At 50.0% G+C, this 15000-nt stretch overlaps 1 protein-coding gene across 1 annotated transcript in view; it reads left to right on the top strand.

Annotated features, from left to right (window-relative positions):
• slc25a13 (solute carrier family 25 member 13) overlaps nt 1–15000 on the top strand; it is a 54461-nt gene that overhangs the window by 18413 nt on the left and 21048 nt on the right. The window contains exons 7-11 of the mRNA XM_030347569.1: nt 1360–1498; nt 5052–5145; nt 7345–7429; nt 9863–9947; nt 12153–12311. Of these exons, the coding sequence (XP_030203429.1) occupies nt 1360–1498; nt 5052–5145; nt 7345–7429; nt 9863–9947; nt 12153–12311 (562 nt within the window). The remainder of the gene's footprint in view (nt 1–1359; nt 1499–5051; nt 5146–7344; nt 7430–9862; nt 9948–12152; nt 12312–15000) is intronic.

A 15000-nucleotide genomic window follows, 5' to 3' on the forward strand; every position in this document is an offset into this window, starting at 1 on the left:
GAAGGTGGTGCTTCAGGTTTTTCCACTCCTCTATGTATAGTGTCCCCCCTCCCCCACCCCCTACCCCTCCTACCTCTACCCATCAACACCGACGTCTAAAGTGCATTTCCTATGATCCGCTGACCCAGTGTATTTAAAAGAAAACAACAATTCTTCTGCAGAACACACAAATACAAAGTCACCCCACCCCCCCTCTTCTTTATGCCTGTTTCACTCCTGTTCTTGTCTCACAGCTTATATCGGTGTGTGATCACCGCGCTGCGCCTCGCATAAAGAAGGTTGCGGCAGCGCCAGGAATGCCTTGCCAAAAAGCACCCAGGCGCCTATTTTTAAGCCCACTTATTTTTTTACCTTGTTCTATTTTTTGCATCCCCCTCCACACCGCTTCCTCCTCCTCGTAAAGAGCAGTAAATTAAAAGCCCAGAGAGAGTGTCGGCCTCATGGTATGGGGGAGAAACATAAATAAAATCCCCCCCCCCCCCCAAAAAACATTGAGGGTTAAATGAGCCCACCGGTCCCTGTGGGGTGCAAAGTACAGAGGCGCGCCTGAGCAGACGTTGTAATCTCTTAAACCTTATGATCTACCCGGTGGCCTGGTGGCTGGCTCTTTATGTGCTCACTGCTTGACGTTTGTCCCCATATCGATAACTGTCAAGGCAGTGTTGCGTTTATTTTCTTCGTATTACTGAGTACTTTCCGATTTTTCTTGACACACACACAAACACTCACACTCACGGTCAGACACACATGCATACGTGCATGTTTTGGTATGTGTGTCTGTGTGTGTTTATGTGTGTTTGTTTTTCTGCGTGTCGGTTGTTGCGTTTTGACAGTCGGCAATTTACGGATCACGCGGGAGCGCGTAACCAAAGAGACTGTACACTGGGAGATTGGCTAAGAGATTGTGTGTCTCGCTCAGGGCGCAATCGACATATGGCCGCCACCGTGTTCCAGGCCAAGTGCCTTATTGTTGGGGAAGTGTCAGCGCGTCAAATAACTCTTTCACGTAAATCCCCTCTTTCTCACCCACACACATCCATCCATCAATCTCCCGTGCCTCATTCCGTGCATGTGTTTGTGTGTATGTGTGTGTGTGTGTGTGTGTGTGTGTGTGTGTGTGTGTGTGTGTGTGTGTGTGTGTGTGTGTGTGTGAGTGTGTGTGTGTGTGTGTGTGTGTGTGTGTGTCTGTGTCTGTGTGTGTGTGTGTGTGTGTGTACGTGTGTGTGTGTGTGTGTGTGAGTGTGTGCGTGTGTGTGCGTGTGCTCCTGTGTGCTCCTGTGTGTGTGTGTGTGTGTGTGTGTGTTCATGAATTTCTTTATGTGTGTGTTCATGTATGTGTGTGTTTGCGTGTGTGTGTAGGTGGCAGGGGGCACCACGTCCCACCAGGTGAGCTTCTCCTACTTCAACGGCTTCAATTCACTGCTCAACAACATGGAGCTGATCAGGAAGGTCTACAGCACACTGGCCGGCCACCGCAAAAACCTGGAGGTCACCAAAGGTACTGGGCAACACACGCACGCACGCACGCACGCACGCACGCACGCACGCACACACGCACGCACACACACACATATATATAAATACATGCATACATGTACATTCACAAAAAAATTCAAACACAGAATCACGCAGAAACACACTCACACACACACACTCACACATCGGACACACACACACACACACACACAACCACACACACGCATATACACAAAAATAACTACACTAATTTGCACACACACATTCACAATATACCTGCGCACACACATTCACCTACCTGCCGTATCATTACTTGTGTGTGTGTGTGTGTGTGTGTGTTCTAAGGCTATCTAATGTCATCACGTCATTAGCTGTGTGCGGCGGGCGGGGGAGGCTCCGGTGTTACAGTAGATGTGTCCCATCCCACCCAGGGTACGACCCGCCCCCACCCCAACCCTGGTCCTCAGAGCCCGCCATCTTATCTCCAACACATCCTCCCCCATATCAGCACCGAGGCGGGGATTAATACATGCAGACCTTTCATATACACAGTAGGGGAATAGGCGTCTTAAAATAACCCTGGTGCATAAGGAGGCCTCAGTGAGCTCTGTTCTTAATGGGTTCCGCCTCATCTGGCCTTCTGTGGTCAGTCGTGATTTGTCTCCGTCTCACTCTGCCTACGTTCGGGGGGCAACATAGTTCCCCTCTCATGGCCCAGGGCTCCCAGTCAGGGCTTGTGATGCTATCTGCGTCCTTATCGGGGGTGGGGACCAAAACCAGACCCAGACCGTGTACCCACACGCACCCCAGGCCATTCCCACAGTAGGCGCACTGTGGCTGGGCTTGGCCGGAGCAGCGGTGGCCCTAAGCCAGCCAGACCTCCACGGACCCCACCCATCCACCCACCCCGCCCCCCCCGAGTCATTAAGGGCCCCTGGGGACGTCGTGAATGCCTAGCTCCACGTCCCATTGACTCAACCCGTATACAGCTGCGTGCAAACAGTGTGTGTGTGTGTGTGTGCACGTGTGTGTGTGTTTGTGTGAGTATTTGGATGTGTGTGTGTTTGCGTGCATGTACTTGTGTGGGCGTGCCTCTGTGTGTGCGTGTGTGTGTGTGTGTGTGTGTGTGTGTGTGTGTGTGTGTGTGTGTGAGTATTTGTATGTGTGTGTGTTTGCGTGCATGCACTTGTGTGGGCGTGCCTCTGTGTGTGTGTGTGTGTGTGTGTGTGTGTGTGTGTGTGTGTGTGTGTGTGTGCGTGTGTGCGTGTGTAAGTGTGGGCGTGCGAGTATGATTACTCCAGAGCATGACAGAATGATGAATGCTAATGCACCTCTAATAGGGCCAATAAAGAGGTGGTCTACAGCCAGGCTGACGTATGGTGGTGTGGTCGGAGCAAACAGGTGAAACCCAGATATTATTCCTTCAGGTCCCGGGAGAAGCTGCAGCCCAGGTATTATTGGCGTGGCATGGGACAGTGTTTTTCCCTGAGAAAGGAGCCAATGTGCCGGTTATATTTTCACTATTTTCAGTTGCTTCGTGTGTAGGTGACAGTTACACAGATACAGTGGAACCTAATTGGACCTCTGCCTATTTTGCTTCGTTCTACCAGTATGGCTGAGCGGTTGGTTCATAGGTCTGATGCCAAAAGTCAGGCCCTTTGAGATTATTCTCTGTCGATGGGTGCCTGTATGTTTGTGCATATGTTTGATACATATATGTGTTTGTATGTTTTTATGTATGCATGTTCCTGTGGTATGTCCCAGCAACAGAGTTTTCTGTATCCATCAGGGACACAATTAAAATAGTAAAACAAAATTGGATAGGTAGAAGATTGATTGTCAAACTTAGTGAAGATTTATTGCTTACATTCTTGAACATCTGTTTGTGTCTCTTTTTTGTTGTGTGTGTGTGTGTAGGTTTGTGTGTATGTGTGTGTGTGTGTGTGTGTGTGTGTGTGTGTGTGTGTGTGTGTGTGTGTGTGTGTGTGTGTGTGTGTGTGTGTGTGTGTGTGTGTGTGTGTGTGTGTGTGCACGCACATGTATTCTACAGTGACAGGTTATCTGTGGCGTGATCTATAAAGTGTCCAGACAGTTTTGTGAGTGTGTGCGTGTGTGTGTGTGTGTGTGAGTGTGTGTGTGTGTGAGTGTGTGTGTGTGTGTGTGTGTGTAGGTGGGGGGGTTGTGGAATGGGGTTGTCTGCTTGCCTCTGCAAGTATGTCGACGTAGGCTTTTTTTGACCCACTGAAGCATGTGTGCTCAGAAACATATAGGAGAATTCCTGTATGTGAGTGCGTGTGTTTGTTTGTGTTTGTATATTTGTGTGTGTTTGTATATATTTGTTTGGTGCACATGCATGTGTGTGTGTGTGTGTCTGTGTATCTGTGTTTGTTTGTATGCATGTGTGTGTCTCTGTGTTTGTGTGTGAGTTTGTAATTGCATAAATGTGTGTCAGTGTGTGTGTGTGTGTGTGTGTGTGTGTGTGTGTGTGTGTGTGTGTGTGTGTGTGTGTGTGTGTGTGTGTGTGTGGGTGTGCTTGCGTGTGTCTCCGAGAGGTAAACCGAGCTCGGCCAGGGGTGAATGGCCCCAGTGTAGGACAGCTTTGTCACAAACCCCGGCCCGCTGCGCCTTGAATACAGCGGGTCGCACAATGCTGACTCCTCCACTGTAACGCCAGCCTCTAGTCAACCGCTTCATTATCCCCCAGCCCGACAATGGAGCGCGTCTTAAGTTACCCCCCCAGCGCACCAGACCCCGCCTGGAAATATGACTGAATTCCATACTCCAGCTCGCCCGCTCTATTCTCCGCTTTTAGCCCCAATGATGGATGGAGCTGGATTGGACGAGGCTATGTTACGGAGACAGGGTCTGGCTGGGCAGAATGGCATGAATAACGTGAATCTAACGCGACGCGGTGCACAAGCATAGCAGTCGCCAGTCACAAAGGAGTGCCCAAAGGTGCCGCTGTGGCGTGTATTTAAGGAATATATCAACGAAAAGCCAGTTCTTTCATCAAAGAAGAATGGTGTTGCGTGGCTGATGTGGCCCTAGATTGTGGTTGGGTTCTAACAGTAATTAGTGTTAGTAATGTGGGTGGGTAGGAACAGTGTGATTCAGTCCAGAGGAAGTGTAATGTTAAGAGCACCGTTAAAACACGCTGGTGTCTATTGTTTAACCTCCTGATCGGTTGGTATGGCTGAACACAAAGCTAGGTTATTCAATAAAAAATGCATACAGATCAGATAAATCATTGGCAGAGAAAGGCAGCATCATTTTCGGTTAACATGTTACTATTTATTCCTGTCGATATGGGAACTCCAGGAGTCTTGTTAGGTCTATACGAATGACTTTGCACTTTTTCAGTTTTGAATGTTTTTCATTTTCTTTTTTGTTCTCTTGTCTTTCTGTCTGTCTGTCTGTCTGTCTGTCTGTCTGTCTGTCTGTCTGTCTGTCTGTCTGTCTGTCTGCCTGTCTGTCTGTCTGTCTGTCTGTCTGTCTGTCTGTCTGTCTGTCTGTCTGTCTGTCTGTCTGTCTGTCTGTCTGTCTGTCTGTCTGTCTGTCTGTCTGTCTGTCCACAGAGGAGTTTATTGTGGCAGCTCAGAGGTTTGGTCAGGTGACACCGATGGAGGTGGACATCCTCTTCCAGCTAGCAGATCTGTCTGAGCCCCGCGGGTAAGCCACAAGCATACAACACAACCTACACACACAAACACACACAAACACGCACACACACACACTCACACACACACACACACACACACACACACACACACACACACACACACACATATCAACACATGGGCCGAACAATTTAGTATGAAATGCAATCCTCCAATGACCAAATTCACACGATTCATTAATTCACAATCACAGAATATATTGGATCACATACATGCGCACACCAACCCACCCACAACCTCAAGAACACAAACACACACAAAAGAACACAAGCAAACACGACGACTACATCAACTACCGAGCAGCCGGCTGAGTCATCACTGAGGCCTGCTTTGAGAGACAAAAAACACACACTAACACACACACACACACACACACAAACATACACACACACCAACACAAACACACACACATACAAAAACATTCTTTAGCAGCAGTGTGGACAAAAAGGTTTTACAGCCATTGTTTAGGGACTCCACACACCATTCCTTATTCTTATGGAATGAATTCAAGAAGCAGCACTTTTACCCCCCCCCCCCCCCCCCCCCACTCAGAGGCCTCAGGTGAACACTAACCGCTTTCCTCCGGCTCAAACGTCTCTGCGGTTGATCAAAAGAGACTGACATGACGGCAGGTCCCGTCCCCCCCCCGGCCCCCTCCACTCAACCCATTCACTCCAGCCACAACAACAACAACAGAAAGAAAAGGGTTACAGAGATTACATTGAGGGACTACCCCTCTCTTAGCAAGCAGCACAACCCTCTAGCCTCTCCTCTTCCCGCTCTGCCCTGGCCCACGGGCCAACCAGCGCCATGGTAATTCCTGAACCCCCCCCCCCCCCCACCCCAAACTCCTCCTGATTATTATTTCTGGGCAACGGGATACTTTAATATGCCTCAGCAGTCCCCTTGATTGGAGACGCTGGAGATAATTGCCGCCAATAATCGGCGGTAGTGGGGGCAGGGGTTTGGGTGTGTGTGTGTGTGCGTTTGTGTGTGTGTGTGTTCGGGGGTGGAGGGGGGCAAGAGTTAACCCTTTTCCTTTATCCTTTGAAATGTTTCAGTTATGTCAGTGAGAGGAGATGGAAACCTTCAGACAGGGAGAGGGACGTTTTTTTCTTCCGATATAGTGTTTATTTTTACCTTTTTACATCCGCAGGTTGAAATGTGTTTTGTTTAGTTTTGATTTTATGTGTGTGGATGTGTCTGTTTGTCATTGTGCATTTGGGCGTGCATGTCTGTCTGTGTGTGTTGGTGTGTGTTTGTCTGCATGAGTGTGCGCGTGTGTGTGCGTGTGTGTGTGTGTGTGTGTGTATGTGCGTGTGTGCGCGTGTGTGTGTGTGTGTGTGGTGAACGGGTAGAGGTCTTTTAGCTTGAGAGCAGCCTGTGTGTCTTTTAGATCCGGTGTCACACCCGATCAGCTCGACCGCAGCTCAGAAAGCTTGACCACCGCGAGGTCTCCGCGTGCGCCGAGGGGGGGCCCAGAGGGCGGCGTGTCCTCGGAGCGGGCCTAACCGCCCCAACACACACACAGCGGCCGCAAAGGTCACACCTTTCAGAGGCCTTCTGATGCACGGCTGAGTCCCTGACACTTGCCTTTCTCCATTTAATGCTGATGGAAGGCTTCCAGGGACACCTTGTCCATTTCCCTCACGCCCTTGTTCTTGTTATCTCTTTATCTCTCTATCTCTCTCTCTCTCTCTCTGTTTCTGTTTCTCTCTTGTCTCCTCATTTTAAATCCTGTTTTGCTCTCTTTCCCTCTCTCTCTCTCTCTCGCTTTGTCTTTCTCTCACTTCATTTTAACCCTGTCCCTCTTTCCTCTCACTCTGTCTCACCTACACTATCTCTGTCTCTCTTTCTCTTTCCTTCGCTCTCTCTCTCATACCCTTTTACTCTCCGTCTGTCCCTCTTACTCTGTGTCCTCAATCTCTACCTCTCTCCGTCTCCCTCATTTAATTTCGAACCCTCTCTCTCTTACTCACACACTTTCTCTCTCTCTCTCTCTCTCTCTCTCTCTCTCTCTCTCTCCCTCTCTCTCTCTCTCTCTCTCTCTCTCTCTCTCTCTCTCTCTCCCTCTCTCTCTCTCTCTCTGTCTCTCTCTCTCTCTCTCTCTCTCTCTCTCTCTCTCTCTCTCTCTCTCTCTCTCTCTCTCTCTCTCTCTCTCTCTCTCTCTGTCCATGTGTCTCTCTGTCAGGCGGGTGGGTTGGCAGGACATTGAGAAGATCGCTCCGCTGGAGGAAGGTGCCCTGCCCTACAACCTGGCTGAGGTCCAGAGACAGGTAAGATATGAGGAAGACTGTCTCAAGTTAGTATTTCTCTCGTTCTTTGGGGCCACTGCTAAAGGTTCAGGGCACCAGAGGTGTTGAGGTCTTTCCCCATGAACAAAAATCTGTTTTAGTTTTGACCCCATTAATGGAAGCCCATGATATCTCTCAGGGGTTAATATCAACGGGAAAAAACGGCCGCGGTAGGTTTAACATCAGAACTCGCTATAACACGTTCAATTCAATATGAAACCTGAACATGAAACAAATCCTATTGAGAAAAGAACGGGGCTAGAGAGAGGACTAATCCGCTCCCAAGGAGCACACTCTGGTGCCACCGGGGGCCTTGAGACAGCGCGGAGACAGAGACGTCGGCACGAGACAGGGAAGGACAAGGAGGCGGACACGCAACAGTGTGCTTCTTGTTGCTGGTTTGATTCTTTTTTTTTTTTTTGTGTTTGTAAAATTTAGTCCAGGCCATATTGGAGCAGTCTAGGGCCAAAGGGGAACGAGCGAGAAGAGCGAGAGAGAGGAGCGAGCAAGGGGCCGGCACTATGCAGACGCCAGTCCCACCACAAGCAGCCCCTTCAGGCCCTTGTGGTTTGGCCTCACAGGCTGGCTGCTCTCGCTCTTCTCCCCTCTCTCTCTCTCTTTCTTTCTCTCCGTCCCTCTCATCTCTCTCTCTTTCTCTGCCTCTCTCTCCCTCCCTCTAATCTCTCCCTTTTTTTGCAGCCTTTCTCTCTTTTTATCTATTTTCTTCTCTCTCACTCAATGTCACTCATCTCTTGCTCTCTGCCTCTTTTCCTCTCTCTCTCACCCTCTCTCCCTCTCTTCTCTCTCCCCCTCTCTCCCTCTCTCTTTCTCCCTCTGTTTCTCTCTATGGCTCTCTCTGTCCCTCTCATCTCTCTGGTTCGGTCTCCATCTTTTTCACTCCCTCGCACACGCAATTTGTTGCATCACTTCATCTTTTTCATTTTTCATGTCTTGTCAGTCCTTTCCCCTCCATATCTCTGTCTCTCTCTTGTTCATTACACACCCGCTCTTTGCCTCCATGTCTCTCTCTGTCCGTATCTTGTTGAGTCTGAAGGCCCTGCCGCCCGTGCCTCCAGGGCTCATTAAGGCTTTTGGTTCCAGCCAAGGTCTGGAGGTAAAGAGGGACATGTGGTGGCGGAGGGCCGGTCTTAAGGGGGGGAAGGTGCTGCAGCCTCTGACAGGTGGACCTGTTCCAGAGCTCACTCCCCCCCCCACACCTCCGCTATGCCCCTTCCCCCCTCTCCACACACATGCATACAAATACACATGCGTTGGCTCACAGCCCTCTCGCCTCCCTCTCCCCTGGGACTAGAGGCCAAGGGGAGACAGAGCAGGCAAGGCCACAGGTACCACAGGTGGTGGGGGGAGGCTAACGGCTAATGCTGGTGGGTGCTAGTAGGCTGAATGCTTATATTGCTTTGCGTTGCTAGGGGCGATGTCATCGTAAAAGTCATCATAAAGGTGTTCCTTCAAGTCTTTTAAGAATCAACGCATAAAACGTGTTACATAGTACAGCTTAAAGTTAACCATTAAGAAATAAGTGCGATTGATGATTTAACGTGTGGAATAGTAGTCAGAAATTATGTTTCTATATTAAGAAAAATGTTACATTTGTTATTTAAATTATAACACAGGAATATATGTACAATAAATTAAAGGCATGTGAAATAGAAGTGTGTTCCTAGTATTTCAATAATACAAAGAAAGTATTCTTGTTACCCCTAGTTGGTAGTCTTGCAGCCCCTGTTACTGGAGCCCGATCAAACCTGTTAAAGTGGAATCAGTCAAAATTCACTGCTCCCTCGGGATCATGTGATTATTTCCATCCATCTTCATCAAGTATATTTCCTGTCACTGGTATTTAGCCATTTATTCAAAAAGCTTGACAAACATGTCCTTTATTACACAATAACTCTCATGGTGAGGAGAGAATTATTATTTTAAAAGAGCAGGCAAATCGTATGCACACTGCACGCTGTTTTTTGATCACATGCTAATCACTCGACGGTGTCCGTCATGTTAAGAAGCCTGAAAGGCTGCGTACACTACGCTTTTCACCAGACGAATGAGTGGATTATAGCATGTAATTAAGATAGCTCTGTGGAGCTGGGTGTGTGGCATGCGAGGGTTTGTGGGAAACTTCAGTCTGCCTTCTGTGGTTGGGAGCAGCAGAGTTATTCATAACGTCGGGGCTGAATTGAACATTTCAGAGGTTGATTTTTTTTTTTCATTTTGTTCACATTTCTTTTTAAGCGCTTGTGAAAGGCCTTTGGTCTCTTCCCCACTGCCAGCTCTGTCTGCTTGTCAGTTCTGGTTTGCCGGCAGGGAGCCGCTTCTTCTTCATTAAGGCCTTTATTTTCTTTGGTTTTCTTTTTGCTCCCTTGTTTTCTCTCCCTGGCTCCTCTGTGAGAGCAGCAGTCGGGCAGCGACGGCTCTCGCCCGGTCCTCGTCCAGGTGGCGGAGTCGGCCTACAGGTTCACCCTCGGCTCGGTCGCAGGGGGTAAGAGTCACGCCCCATTGGCTCAATGCATACCATTATCCCCCCCCTCCCCCCTCCCCCCGCCCACCTTCTACCTGCCCCCTTCCCAGTGTCCCTTCCAAGGCGGGGGTGAGAGAGAGGGAGCGAGAGAGGACAATGGCCTCCATTTTTTCCCCCTCTTCCTTGCTCACAATCGGGGAGATTACCACCACCCCTGCCCCCACCCCACCTTCACTTCTTTCTCTCTTTTTCTTGTTCTCCCACTTTCCCTCCCCCTCTCTCTCTCTCTCTCTCTCTCTCTCTCTCTCCCTCTCCCTACCCCTCTCTCTCTCTCTCTCTCTCTCTCTCTCTCTCTCTCTCTCTCTCTCTCTCTCTCTCTCTCTCTCTCTCTCTCTCTCTCTCTCTCTCTCTCTCCCCCCCTCTCTCTCTCTCTCTCTCTCTCTCTCTGTCATTCTCTCATTGTCTCGCTCGGCCCTCTCCCTCTCCTCTCAGCACGCCATGGGAAAACCCTCCTGTGTGTGAGGATTCTTTTGTACCTGTGTGAGTGATGTAGGCTGGGGTGGACGGGGGAGGGTGAGGTGAGGCAAGGTGGGGCCCGGGCCTTGTGTTTGGCACCAGACATCCCCTCCCGCCCACCCCCCATCCCACATACAAACATACTCACACTCCTTCCTCCATCCCTCCCCAGGAGACAGGTTAATAAGGAGGTACAGGGTCCCGTGGCTCTTTGCAGTCCCCTCTCGTCCCACCCATCCTCTCTCTCTCTCTCTCTCTCTCTCTCTCTCTCTCTCTCTCTCTTTCTCTCTCTCTCTCTCTCTCTCTCTCTCTCTCTCTCTCTCTCTCTCTCTCTCTCTCTCTCTCTCTCTCTCTCTCTCTCTCTCTCCCTCTCTTCTTCTCTCTAATTAAACATGTCGCCTCTGGGTTGCTCTCTTTGTTGGAGAGACTTGCTCCAATTGGACAGTGACCGTGACCGGCCGGCCTCCTCCCCGTCTGCCCAGCGTTCAGACGCCACTCTCAGCATCACACACAGAGGAGCAACCCCCCCTCTTTCCCATCTCCTCTCCTCCTCTCGCTCCCTGTCCTCCCCTTGTTCTCCGAGCCTCGTCCATACCCCTCTCCTCCTCTTGTCTCCCTTCCTCCTCTTGTCCCCTCTCCTTCTCTCGTCCCCTTTCCTCCTCTTGTCCCCTTTCCTCCTCTCGTCCCCTCTCCTCTCCTCATCTCATCCCCTCTCCTCCTCTTCTCCTCTCGTCCCCTCTCCTCCTCTCCTCATCTCGTCCCCTCTCCTCCTCTCCTCCTCTCCTCCCCTCTCCTCCCCTCTCCTCCCCTCTCCTCCTCTCCTCCTCATGTCTCCAAGCCTCGTATATTCCCCCAGGCAAATTTCAGTCAGAGACCGAAATTTGTCTTTAGTAGAAAGAGGGCGACATGGGAACGGGGCAGTGAACATTGCTGTTGGACCACCTGGGTTTGATGTTCACATGGGGCCTCTCTCCACCACCGTGTACTCTGGTTTTCCTTCCACCTTCCTTGACCTGAGTGTTCAGCCTAATTTAAGACTGCATGCATGCCGTGTGAATGGTGTGTGTGTGTTTTTTAAGTGGGGGCCTGTAGTGGACCACTGTCCAAGTAACTGTCCCGACTTTTTTTTCCCCCCACCTTGAGTGCTAGTCAGCTGGGATAGTCTTCCAACCCCCCAACCCCCTCCTACACACACACACACACACACACACACACACACACACACACACACACACACACACACACACACACACACACACACACACACACACGCACACACCTTCAACCTTGACATGAATGGATGTATAAAAGACTACTTCCATTACATTACTAACCATGTGCAACAGGCGTGCAGTTCGGTCCGACTTGCCTTGTTCGCATAGGCTACATGGCACAATATAGTGACCGCCATGGGTGGGCCGACCATCTATTGAAGCCGGGATTCCATCTCTGTGTACCTGTAGACCCTGCTTGAGCACTCATATACATGCGCATCATCCCTCACAACCTCAGAAAGTCTTGATTCGAAGCAGATTCATCTTTCAACGAGCAGAGAGCCGGGCGCGATAGTTCATATTTCGATGATACCAAATATGTTTTGTTCGACTATTTCGACTGAGCAACCTTCACACACTGCTGCGCTCAAAGCCCAATGCCGGGTTGGGTTGGCGGGGGCGTGCGGGGGCCCTAACTGTGTTCTCCGTGCTGTAGCGGTGGGGGCCACTGCTGTGTACCCCATCGACCTGGTGAAGACGCGCATGCAGAACCAGCGCACCAGCGGCTCCCTGGTGGAGGAGCTCATGTACAAGAACAGCGTGGACTGCTTCCGCAAGGTGGTGCGCTACGAGGGCGTCTTCGGCCTATACCGGGGTGAGTCACTCCCACACACACACACACACACCCGCACACACACACACACACACACACACACACACACACACACACACACACACACACACACACACACACATATAGACACACGCACAGACGCACAGATATACACACACGCACAGAGACACACACACTTAGGATCAGACACACGCACACAGATAAATAGCAAATATACACATACACACACACACACACTTATACACACACAAACACACACACACACTTATAAATACATACACACACACACACACACACAGAGACACACACACTTAGGATCAGACACACGCACACAGATAAATAGCAAATATACACACACACACACACACACACACATGTATATACACACACAAACACACACACACTTATAAATACATACACACACACACACATAGATGCACACATATATATGCAAACAGACATACACACTGTCACACACGTATAGACATACTCACAAATACCTGTAAAGTTACATGAGCAAAAATGTAGTACAACTGTAAACGTGTGTAAGGTGACACCTTCCAAACAATTCGCCCTCGAAAAGACTGCTACCGCAAAAAAAAACCTTTTTTATTTGATGGAATTTTCTTCAAATACTCAGACCCAACGACACAGTTGGTGAGTTGAAGAAAAAGACTGAGCCAAACATTTACTCTTATATCGACAAAGTCCGTTGGGGAAAACAAACAACAACAGCAGAATGTAGGAGTTGGAGAGAAGGGGAAGGGGAAGGGGGGGTGAATAGGGATGGGGAGGGGGGGGGGGGGGGGGGGGGGGTGAATAGGGAGGTGGGGGGGGCTGTGTGTGTGTGACTTCACCTCCCCTGATGTTCGCCTACTGGGGGGCAGGGGCTGGGGGATGCCCAGAGCAAGCAGGGCACGCAAGCGAACATACTTCCCGGACTGTGTCAGTCGACCCCCCCCCCCCCCCCCCCCCCCCATTCCCCTCCCACTAACTTCCCCTTCCCCTGCCGGTCTGGACTGGCCTTTATACGGAAACATATACTCCCACAGCACGTACACTCATGCATGATCTATACTACTAACACACGCACACACATTGACAGACACATTCACAAACACACATGCTAAAACATAAGCCCACACACGCATGGAACATGTATGTGAGCCAGCATAACATTACAAAGACAAGCATTCACAGGAATATCGCTGCATATGCACACGTCTTTGATGTTTGCACGCCCCGGCCTATGTGTTTGTGTGTGTGAGTGTGCGTCTGTGTATGTGTGTGTTTGCGTGTGTGTGTACGTGCGTGCATGTGCCTGCGTGCACCCCTGTGTGTGTTTGTGTGTGTGTGTGTGTGTGTGTGTGTGTGTGTGTGTGTGTGTGTGTGTGTGTGTGTGTGTGTGTGTGTCTGTGTGTGTGTGTGTGTGTGTGTGTGTGCAGATGTGGAGGGTGTTGAGAAGTAACCTGACCAAAAAAAAACAAAAAAAACATGACCCTTTGGAATGGGGGCGGGCCCTTTGGGAAATCCCATGATTGTGATTGACAGCAGGGAGCTCCCGTGAAACCTGAAGGCCCTGAGTGTGAGTGTGAGAACCAGGGGAGGCTGTAAAGGTTGAGGCTTTATGGACAGGTAGGCAGACGGGGGCTGAAGACAGGCCTGGCTCCAGACAACTGGACAAGCAGGTAGTAGCCTGCTCGTCGCCATTACCTCATTAAGAAAAAATGCCATTTTGGGGACAAAAGCTCTGGAGGATCTTTTGAAGTAGACAGGTATTTAAGGAAACACTCTAGTAGATAAAGTGTCTTCAGCGACGCTGTGTATGCGTTTCCCTTGGTTGTTGCTGTTGTTGTTGCGCCTTGTTTACAGTGGTGACTGTGCGTTGCACAAGGAACATACACATACACACACACACACACACACACACACACACACACACACACACACACACACACACACACACACACACATACACAAGTGTATGTTCATGTGTGTGTTTGTGTTTGTGTGTGGTTGTTATTACTCGCCCTAGGGCTAGCAGGTTTCATTGCCGGGCTGTGATTATTTTGTTTATTTTTAAAGGGTTCTGGCTTGTAATTGAGGTTCTGCGTAAACTTTTGGTCGGTGGGTGTTTTATACTTTGCCCGTTTTCCAAATCTGGGCCACAGTTTCATTTGCTGTCCATCTCCCTCCCATTCTCTCCATCTCTCTCTCTCTCTCTCTCTCTCTCTCTCTCTCTCTCTCTCTCTCTCTCTCTCTCTCGCTCTCTCTCTCTCTCTCTCTCTCTCTCTCTCTCTCTCTCTCTCTCTCTCTCTCTCTCTCTCTCTCTCTCTCTCTCTCTCGCTCACGCCCTGTCCCTCTCCATTTATCTCCATCTCTCTCTCTATGTGACTCTGATGTCCCCACACTCCACATCAGATGGAGTTCATTAGCGTTTGAGGGAATCACGCCGCATCGGACTCATGCAGCGGGGAACCGCAGTGCATGTGGAGCGTGTGTGTGCGTGTCCATGTATGTGTGTGTTTGTGCATTCGTACATTTGCGTTTGCATTTGTGTATGTGTGCCTTTGTGTGTGATTGTGGTGTGTGTGTGTGTGTTTGTGTGCGTGTGCGTGTGCGTGTGCGTGTGTGTGTGTGTGTGTGTGTGTGTGTGTGTGTGTGTGTGATTGAGAGAGTTGGTGGGGCAGGGGCACTGGAGCACTGCCTT

The sequence above is a fragment of the Gadus morhua genome, chromosome 22 (assembly GCF_902167405.1).
Source record: "Gadus morhua chromosome 22, gadMor3.0, whole genome shotgun sequence".
Taxonomy (NCBI): Eukaryota; Metazoa; Chordata; class Actinopteri; order Gadiformes; family Gadidae; genus Gadus; species Gadus morhua.